Source organism: Grampus griseus, assembly GCF_964374135.1.
Source record: "Grampus griseus genome assembly, chromosome: 2".
NCBI classification, from domain to species: Eukaryota; Metazoa; Chordata; class Mammalia; order Artiodactyla; family Delphinidae; genus Grampus; species Grampus griseus.
The window spans coordinates 110071449-110082112 of record NC_139018.1 but is presented as its reverse complement, the minus strand read 5'-3'; the positions used below and the strand labels follow the sequence as shown (position 1 = coordinate 110082112).

Below are 10664 nucleotides of genomic sequence, written 5' to 3'. Positions count from 1 at the left end.
CTTTCTCATGTTCTTCCGTGGCCTGGTCCCATCATGTTTTCTAAACGTGTCTCCCGACTGTCGTTTAAACGGCCTCCACTGCAGGCAGAGTGCAGCCCACGTGTGCCCTGCCCTCCATCACCTCTGGCCTCTGCCTGGGATGCCCTCACGGTCCCCGCCCCACCATCACCCTATGCCTAATGCTTACCTACTGCACCAAGCCCAAATGCCTTCTCCTCCATGAAGCCTTTCCTGATCCATCCTAACAGTTAAATGTGTTTCTCCCCTTGGATCCAAGAGCACGTTACCTGTGCTGCTTGCATGGTGCGTAGCACCCTCCCTTGTATTAAACACATTTGTGTCTTTGCCTTGCACACTCAGCTGATGGGTAAGGTCTGTGGGGACAGCAGAAGGACTTTCTGCACCCCTCCATCCCCCTACAGCATCTGGCATGGCTTTAGGAAGGAAGGGAGGGAGGGAGAAAAGGAAGGAAGCAGGCGTACTATCTTAGCATCTATGCACACAGGCAATAAACAGGTACCCAGAGATCAAAGGCAGATGTGTCAGATGCTGCGTCTGCTCCCCGAAGGTTCGGGGAGGTCACAATAAGACAGCAAGGCAGAAAACCCAAGGGAAGCATCTCCAGATTGTCAGTGCGAACACCCATGAGGAGAAAAGGTAAGAGAGAAGAAACCTTTCTAGCATCCCAGGCACGTGCCGCAGAGGAGAGGACCTCAGGGAAAGGGTGGGTATGTCGGTGGTGGTACCTGGTGGGATCTTGCAGACGGTGGCTGGGTGCCAGCCGTAGCGCTGGTTACAGTTGGGAGACTGGACAAAGATGGCACTGTCGCTGAGGCACTCTGCGAAGACCTCGCCTCCGATGTAGTACAGCCGCACGCCTCGCCCTAGAGAGATTCGGGTCAGAGTGGTCCTGGCACCAGCTGAGGCTACCAGAGGAGGCAGAACTGCAGCCGATGCTCCAAGTGACTGGTTCTCTGCCAGGGTCACCAGGCAAACGGGGCCCAGAGCCCAAGCCTAAACACACGGGGAAGTGATGGGTGATGCTAGGCTGCCAAAGCTAGGGAGGCAGACGACGAGAGGAAAGAGCATGGGTAAGTCTTAACAGCAGCCTCTGCCGATGACCTGCCATGGGCCTCGGCCAAGTTACTCAGCCGCTGAGCCTCAGTTTCCTCATCTGTAAGATGGGGGTAACAATCATACCTACCTCCTGGGGCTGCTGTAAGACACACAGCAAGTGCCTGGTGAGCAGTAGTTGCTGCTGCTGCTACTACTACTAGGTCCCTTCCCCCTCCGAGATTCAGAAACTCATTTAGTCAGCCTGCAGAGCTCCTCCTGAGGCAGCAGATACCCCAGGAGCCCTTCACTGCAAGGATGGCTTAATTAGTGCCACTCCCTGTACCTCTCTCCCCTCGATGCATTTTTCTAAAACATTCCATAGCTTTATATCATTTACTTTCCCTTCATCTCTTAAATCCACTCCAGATGGACAGAAATTATTTTTAAATTGGCTCTGCAATTCAAGCAAGTTATATAAACCCTCTGACAACGAGTCTCTGCTCAGCCAGGGGATGTTCTCTTCTCCTGCCTGGAAGGTCTTTGTTCCCACTCCTGGGGGCAGAGGCCCAGAGGGCCGGGGAATGGAGCCAGCTTTCACAGGCGCAACGTGGAGTGGGATGGAAACCAGGCGACCGGCTGCAGGCCTGCCTCCTCGTCCCACCACTGTCCCCGGCCCCCGCCACTCCCCAGTTCTTCCTGGCTCAGTGCTACAGGACTTGGCGGCTCACAGACACCAGGGTGCTGACAGACTCGGGGGCCACTAGGAGGCGCCCTGGAGTTATGTCGGTCAAGAGCGGGAGGCGGAGGTGGGAAGACCCAGACCCAAAGAACAAAAATGTTTGGGTAATTTTTGAAATGTTATATTTAAATATAGAAAAGTATAAAGTGGGTAAGTAAACACCTGTGTCTACCACCGAGGATCTTTTTAAAAGAAAACAAGTAGGAAGCTGTCCGGGAAGGATGCAGGCTCAGGGGCAGGAGGGGGCTCTTTGTCACCGACTGTGTTACACACTTGCCGTGTGGCCTCTGCAGGGCTCTGCCCCTCCCTGGGCATCAGGTTATCATTCCCTGGAAAATAGGCGCACTGGCGCAGGCCCACGGCTTCCAAACTTTTCTTGACTGTAAAACCCTCTGTCCAAATAAAATCTTCTGTGAAGGCGCAAGATATAATACAAACAAGAGCAGAGGTGCTCTGGTTCACATGTGCCCAGACCCCTGCTGCCCTGCCCAGCTCCTGAGTTTCCTCTGGAACCCCTTGGCCACCCTGCGTGCCCTCAACAATGTCTGAGAATACCCACCATCTCTACACCATCTCTATGGCCCTTCTAGGACTCTGGATCGCAAGGCTGTGAACAACCTCAGCACGATAATTTTATGAGCAAACCAAGTGACACACAGCAAGGCTTCCTCCTCCCTAAACTAAGTGATCTTTCACCACGTGCTAGGTGTCGGGAGAGAGTGTTAGCAGCAGTGGTGTCCCGGAGGCGGGCAATACTGGTCTCTCCACCTCTTCTAAGTTCCTAGAACAATCATATATGAAGTGAACAAAGAGAATATCATTCCTACAAGGTGGACTATATACTTGTCCACCTATCAGTACTTCAAGGGTATTTTTATTAAGAGAATTGCACGGTTGCCTTTCTCAAGAAAGTCAACTGTCCTCCTCTGTGGCTCTCAAATTTTCAGAAATGGTCTCTGAGTGGGAACGATCAAGCAACCGCAACTCTATCTGTCTGGCCCCTAAACAAGGCAATACGCAGCCTGGGGGACGGGCACGGGGGAGGCGCACAGTGGTGGCTGGTGGGTTCTGGCAGGGGCTGTGCTGGCTGGGGCGCGGGGTGGTGTCACAGGGGGGAGCGCGGCCGCCCCTTACCGATATGCCTCCGCGTCAGCTCCACGGCCGCGTTCCTGTTGACATTTGAGAGCAGCCCCAGGCAGAAGCGCTCTGAGTTGGAGGGATCGGTGAAGCCATCCACTGTCATGGACGGCTGTGAGGCGTGGAATGTCTCCCCGACACGCTGGTTGAGCTCGTAGTAGGAGATGGAACACCAGAAGGCCGGCTCGCAGTAGGTGACGGGCTGCAGGTCTGAGGAGACAGGCCGGGCCGCTGGGTCAGGGGGCCCCCCCAGCCCCTGAGCTCCTGGATGGGGTCCCCTAGATGCTCCAGAAGCCTGTTTCCCCACCTCTCAGGGCATTAGAATCCCGCCCCCCCCCACCCTTTTACTGTGTAAAACTCGCAGGATCCAGTGGGACAAAATCCTCAGGTGTTGGGAGAAGCATTCCACTGGCCTTGGTACTTTTTATTTAGTTGAGCTCACAAAGGCCCTGCCCCGCCCGGCCTGGCCTTGGCTTGAAGTAGTCTTCAAGGAGGTGCTGGGTCAAACCCAAAAGGCCCTGAGACCAACAAGCACCTGGCTAAACGCACCGGACAGGCCAGGAGTGCCCACTGCGGTCTGGCCACACCATCTGCCTCTCTCCCAAGGTCCCCAGAGTAACCCATGCTGATCTCTGCCTCCCAGAAGGGCTTGCAGCTTCTGGCTCTGCCTGGTCGTGGGCTAACTCCTAGCCTGTCGGGCGGCAGCGTCCAAGCCTGTGAAATGACAAGGCTGGTGCGGCCCAGGGGGCCGCGTCCACAGGCACCAGGCACCGTCTACAGAGTGAACTGGGTCCCTGCCTCTTATTGCGGAAACTATCTTCCAAATGTATCCAGATGCCATCTGTCGGGGTGGCTAAGACACAAACTCACCTAAAAGCAGCTCTGAATTTATCCTAGTTGTCAGTCTGTGTCTCGGTCAAGGGCTCCTCAGAGCAAACTGCTGGTTCTCAGAAGAGGTGGGAACCCCTGAAACAGAGGTTTCCCCTCACGTGCCTCCACGTTACCTTTCCCGTGATTCCCTAACGCCTCCTGTCACCTCCAGCTGTTCCAGGCTCCACACCTGCCCAGGTACCCCTGCCCTCCTCCTGCCCGTCTGTGTGTCATCTCCCACCTTAGGGTCCATCCTCTTGGCCCTGGGCCGGGCCCTCGTCCTTCCTCACTTGCAGCAGTGCCACGCCTCTGACAGGACTCCCAGCACTCCAGCCAGCCCTTCCAGCTGCTTCTCTGCTCTGCACTGCTCCCCGGGCCACATCCTGCTCTCTGCCTACTTGAATCCCACCATCTGCTGGCGAATCAGGGATTCTGCTGCTCTCATCCCTCCGCCTCAGGCCTCCAGCCTGAGTCACTTGCTCTGGCTCTTACATAGACGTGGAGCCGCCTGGTCACTCAGGGCGTGACTTTGTGGGAGCCAGTGAGAGTGATGGGAAGGGTTTGCCGTGCCAAGTCTCAGCACTGGCCCGAGACCCCTGCTCACCGCCCGCCGAGCAACTTCCCAGAGCGAGAACCCACGAGAACCTCTGCTCAGCTCACCAGACCTCTGAAAGTGCGTAAAGCCCAGGAGAGGCCCGGGTCCCCCTGCAGGGCAAAGTGGCCCTGATCTCCTTCTGGGGTCTACGCCCATGATCCCGTCTAAGGGTAAAGAGAAGGTCAGCACACACGGGAGGAGCTGCAGCCCGTGACATCCCTGCACTCAACACACCCAGGAAGAGTCAGCTAGAGGGTCAGGACACCTACATCAGGTTTCTCAACCTCGGCACTCCTGAGATTTGGGGCCAGATAATTCTCTGTGGGGAGAGGGTTCTGTGCACTCTAGGATGTGCACAGCATCCCTGGCCTCTACCCACCCGATGCCGGCGGCACACATCCATCTCACCGTCCCAGCGGTGACAGTAAGAAATGCCTCCAGACATTGCGAGAAGTCTTCCACGGGGCCAAACAGGCCCCAGTTGAAAACCACTGCCCTGGATGCTTGACCAGGTCATGGAGCACAGGCTTCAAGGCCAGATGGACCATCGTCCACCCTCTGCTCAGACACAGGCCAGCTGTGTGCCGCTGAGCAAACCAGTTAAACGCTGAGTTTCAGTGTCCACATCTCCCCCCGGGTCACCAGAGCGGAGAATCTCCTTTATCACCAGGCGCTGTTTGTGGATGGACTGAGATAATTCAAGGGGAGCGCGGGGCACACATCCAGCACTCAATAAATGGTGTTAACAGAAATTATAATAATTTTGGTTATATGAACTTGAAGAGATCCTGTTCTTGTCCTGACCTCCATCCGAAGGGCGCGAAGTGTCCTTGCCCCTCCTTCCCTTGCCAGGGCCCACACTACTTAATGGTGAAAGTGGTGTGGTGGGGCAGGAGCGACCATGGCCCGCGGCCAGTGCCCCCCGAGGCTGGGTTGAGCCACGCCAGCCACATCCGGCTCTGGCTTTGCTCGATGCTTGACATTCCAATGAGATAAGCTATATTCTAAACAATGTGGTCACTAAAATGTGAGCTATGTTGCTTTGGAAACCTTAAAAAAAAAACAACCACCACCACCTAAGAAATCCAAGTGCACTCCGAGCCTTCAAAGTGGTCTGGCAACGTGTTAGGGCCAAGAGGTACTGGGGAATTCCCAGAGGCAAGCTCTGCTGACCCTGCTGTGCAACCTGAGGGACATGACGTCCCTCTCTGGCCTCAGTGGCCCAGTCTGAACAGTGACTGCAGTGTACTGGAAGCCACTGAAAGCAGACCATGTAGGTCACGGTGTTTCTGGCATGGGTCACCACGAAGAGGCAGCTATGGCTGATCTGGGCTGGCCTTGGCTTCTCTAGCCAAGTACAGAACAGAGCCGTCTTCATCTCCAAATTATAAAGCCTTTTCCAGCACCCCCTGGGCTTAGTCCAGGCAGAAGTGAGCGAGCTAGGCTCCCAGGAACACTGACTCAGCCCACCCATCAAAAGAAGAGAAGCCAGCAGGCCACCCATTGGGTAACGTGGGGCCAGAACCATATTCTGGGCACGTGTGGGCTGCAAGGTGTCTCGGAATCAGAGAGAGGCTTGGGGTCCTAGCCCAAGAGGCCCTCCCAAGCAGATCTGAGCCCTTATCTAAACATGCCTGCAACTCACAGACACTCACTGAACAGTGCTGTGGGAAACACAGGATGCAGGAGCCTGACACATAATTAAGAAGATGCTGGTTGGGGGAACAGAGCAGTCAGGCCAAGGCAAAGTCTGCAGGCTGCCATTTCAGAGAGTGCTGTTTGGACGAGCCGACCTACATTCAGAAGCAGCACCGCAGCCACGCACTTACTGTTGTCTGCAAACAACTGACAGTCAGCCCTGCCTTTCACCTCTCTCCCTCCCATCATCCCTCGGTGCTTCCTCAAGGCATTTCTGTAAGAGGAGCTGCAGACCCAAGTATGATCACCACCTCTGGGTTATGCCTTTATTTTAAACTTCACGTATGCCCTCATTTCTTTCCTACCAAAGGACTTATCCAGACCATGGTTCCGAACAAGACAAAGTCAGGACCCTGGAAAAGAGAAGACTATAAACAGGCTAACCATGAAGTTACAGCTCCTGAAAGAGCACTCCGCTTGGGTCTAAGCTTCCTAGCAGACAAGGCAAAAAGGGAGCATAATATGCTACATGGCTCTGGTTGGTGGACAGACAATTCTTACTAGTTCTGCAGGGGAAACAAAACTTGTCCTGGGCACTAAATCTTTTTTTTTTTTTTTTTTTTTGCGGTATGCGGGCTTCTCACTGTTGTGGCCTCTCCCGTTGCGGAGCACAGGCTCCGGACACGCAGGCTCAGCGGCCATGGCTCACGGGCCCAGCCGCTCCGCGGTATGTGGGATCTTCCCGGACCGGGGCACGAACCCGTGTCCCCTGCATCGGCAGGCAGACTCTCAACCACTGCGCCACCAGGGAAGCTGCGCACTAAATCTTAAATGACATCTTCAGGTGGCTCCTCCTCCTCCATATCAATCAATCCAGCCAGCCAACCTACCCTAGTTTCAAGAGTTTCCCAACAAACGCAGAAGCAATTTTATGTAAGGTTGCTTCTAAGAACCCTGAACATATGCCACTCACAGGCTCCTCTGGGAGGACAACTCTACAGGGTAAAGTGACCTGCCCCAGTGGAAAGTGGTTTCGCTTCTCTAGCCAAGGACTCAGCACACCTGGAGTGGCAGCTGATGGCGTGTGCCCAAGGCCTTCCCTTCAAACGCTTCTGCTCTCGGCCAGACTGCTGAGTCTGTGCCAATCTCTCTTCCTGCAGCAGAGGCATTGCAGACGCAGGAGCCTCCCGCTGCAGCCGTTCTCGGCCCCCTGTCCCCACCGGTGCGGTGTCGGCCAGACCACTTGAGGAGCACGGGGCACTTAATTCTCGACTGGCCCCCTGCCAGCCTAACGCATTGGCTGGCTTCGGCTCTGAGCCCGATTCCAAGCTGGCACTGACTTTCTGTTTTGTTTAAGGAAAAGAAAACAGAATAAAACCCAGAAGGCAAAGGGATGCCTATTAAAAACATGTGCGAGAGATCCAAATCCGGTAAACGAAAGGGGCGGGGGGAGGTCGGAGCGGGGAAATTAACTTTCTACTATACATCGAAAGCAGGGACTGGGCGAGGGCCGGGAGCAGCGACGCTGTAAAGCTAAAGGTCAGAACACAAACGGCTGCCTTAGTCTGCGCTCACCTGCGGAAGGCGGCTCTGCCTCAGGCCAGGAGGCTTCCACGCCCCAACCGCCACGTGCACTTCCCCTGCCTGGACTGCTCGTCCCCCTCCTCTGCCAGGACGCAACCTTCGAGGCCCAGCGCAGCTGGCTGTGAAAATATCCTCTACCCCTGTGCCTGAGCCACCTGTGTACCTGGGGGTTAGGTCCCTGCAGGCCCAGGCCAGCTGTGTCCCAGCAGCCGGGCACCAATGCCAACTTGTCTCACCAAGGATTAGGCAACAACCCCAGTTTTACACAGAAAAGACCCCACGCTCTTTCAACCTAGGACCAGTTTACTGAAACCAAGAACAGTGGAAAAGTCTAAGAGCTGGACGGACCCTCGGGAGCGTGACGGTCCAGCCGGCAGCCGACGTCCTGCCGTGAAGATGCCTGCCTGTGGTGTCCCAAGCTTACGGAAGATTAAAGCCCAACGAGGCCTCAGAAAAGAACTTCTGCAGCAGCCCAAGACACCTGGGATCGGGTAGGGCCTGTAACGTGGGCCCCTGCCCTCTCTCGGGGCCCAGGGGTCCTCCTGCTACTCTGCCACCAGGGCCCCCTTCTCCTGGCAGGGCAGGAAGGCAGCCTCAGACCAAGGTCCTCCGGGAAACCATCACCTCCTTAAACTCCAGCTCAGCCGCTGCCCCAGGACATTCCCTGGTACCTCGTTTCCCCCAGTCAAGGCCCCTCCCGAGATGTCTCACTTTAAAGCAGAGAACAACTTTACTCACCGGCAGGATCCAGCTCGTTATCTTTCTTCTCTCTCTCCGCCTCCCTCCTCCTTCCCCTCCATTTGCTCCAATCCTTGACCTAAATCCTTAGGAAATTCCAGGTGACTCATCCGGCATGATGTGTAATAACAGGAACATCACCTGCTCACATCCCTTCCCTGCAAAACAAAGCCCTGGGACCTCCCCAGAGCCTGCCCCTGGCCAGAAGCTGAGCTGCCTTTCAGTCACTCATGGGCCGCCTCCACGAGGCACCCCAAGTGGCTTTACTGTGGCAGGAGGTGCCATCTTTTGCCTGGAGGAGGGAGGAAATGAAGCAGCAGCCCCATGTCCTATGCTTGCTTTCTTTTTGTATAATAACTCCTTTACTAGAAATAATAGGTGTCCTGAGATGCCCTGTCTCTCTCCGGGGAGAACTCTCCGCGTGCCTGTCAGCATCCTACTGTTTGGGACATGCCAGCCACAAAGGAGAAACGCAGAGGCAGCTGCTGCGTGCTGCCCACCCCACCACCCTTTTATCCCCACAGGATACCTTTGAACTCACGAGGAGTTCTCTTCTCACTTCTCATCTCTGCAGAACCCGCCCACTGTGTCCTTCAGCACCTCCTCCCCTCCCTGAGGCCCCATCCTCCACCTGACCCTCAGCCTCTTCCTGAGGGGGTCCCGTGAGTCTGTCTTCAGCCCTCTTTCCTTCTTGAGCTGGGTCTCCCTCTCCACTGAATCCATCCACTCCCAGGACTTCAGCCGAACCTTCATCAGTGTTTCCAAAGTGAGATCTATGGGAGGGTCAATGGGATCGTAAGAGAAAAGTGTTCCAGCAGCGGTTGGACCCGTGGGAGAAACGCTGGACCAAACAGGCCTCCTTTCTGCAGGACTCTCAGAGGCTTTACGCTGCGGGTGCCCTGGGGGCCCCAAGAGGGAGCACAGTATAGGCTTTCCAAACTCATTTGATGACAAAATCACGTCTCTGACTCCACTCTGGGCAAGGCTGTCAAACATGCTAATGGCTCCAAAGCTGCACCTCCAGCCGCAGCCTCTCTCCTGACCGTCCTGCCGCTTCCTGGACACAGGCAAGCACCGGCATCTCCCTGTCACCCTTCGCCCCAAACGCCGTCCCATCTCCTGGGGCTCTGCCTCAGTTAAGCTGAAACGTCATCGTTTTCCCAGTTAAAGCTGATCAATGAATGCCAATGATTCATGACACTCGTAAACGCCCTCTCCTCTCCCGCTGCCATTTCTCTAAAGCATTCATCTCAGCCTCCTTCAGCGCTACAGCTTCCTAAGTGGGTATTTTGCGGGGGGGGGGGGTAGCCCCATTAATTTCCCCTAGATTTTAAATTCCACACAGTGGCCAGATTAATCATTATGAAGCTGCCGTCAGATAACCACCAACCCCCAACTCAGAACCCACCATCTCGCCTCATCCTATAGGCAAGACGGGGCTACGTAAGGGCGGCCCTCAGGGCTCTCTTCTCAGCCCGCCAACCCCGAGCCTCATCTTCTCCACTGTGCCTCCCAACAAGCCAGCCAACCACACCGCCAGCTGTCCTCCGAGCTCACCCCACCCTTTCACGCCACTGCTTCCATCGGCAGCGTCCTTCCCTCCTTCTCTGCCTCACCGTGTCCCACCTGTCCTTCAAGGCCCAGCTCATACAGGTCATCACAACTCCAAGGTCCCCCCACCCTACTTGGCGCTGTCCTCCTGGGCACATACAGTTCCTCCCTCCTGTGTGCTGCTCCCTTGGCACCGGGCACAGTGCATCACCGGTGGACAGACACCTCCAGCCACTCCACCAGACTGTGAACGCCTAAACGTCCTCCCTGGCTCTGGACCACCAGCATCAGTACCTACTAGGAACTCAGCGAATGGTGACTGAATGAGTTAATACATAGGAGACACTGGCCACCCTGGATGATGTCCCCACTGGAATGCCACGGTTTGCTCCTTTGAACCCTCAGGGTACTTCATCTGCACCTACCTCTTCCTTTAATTAATTAATTTATTTATTATAGTTGCAGCACACGGGCTCTTTCATTGCGGCACATGGGCTCTTCGTTGCAGCTTCTCGCTAGTTGTAGCACATGAGCTCAGTAGTTGCGGCGCGAGGGATTAGTTGCCCCGCAGCATGTGGGATCTCAGTTCCCCGACCCGGGATTGAAACCACATCCCCTGCACTGGAAGGCGGACTTAACCACTGGACCCCCAGGGAAGTCCCCCCTCTTGTTTTATATAAAAAGTATTTATCGTCCTGCCTTATTTATCCCAACAAGGCCAAAAGCACCTTCGTGTCAGGGTCTGTGACGCCTCTT

General features: G+C 55.4%; 1 protein-coding gene across 3 annotated transcripts in view; it reads right to left on the bottom strand.

The window, feature by feature from the left end:
• Positions 1–10664, bottom strand: part of SMAD3 (SMAD family member 3) — a 119473-nt gene that overhangs the window by 8974 nt on the left and 99835 nt on the right. For all 3 annotated transcript variants that reach the window (XM_082681181.1, XM_082681179.1, XM_082681180.1), the window contains exons 6-7: positions 2930–3142; positions 747–884 (exon numbers count right to left, since the gene is read on the bottom strand). In XM_082681181.1, coding sequence (XP_082537307.1) covers positions 747–884; positions 2930–3142 — 351 coding nt within the window. The remainder of the gene's footprint in view (positions 1–746; positions 885–2929; positions 3143–10664) is intronic.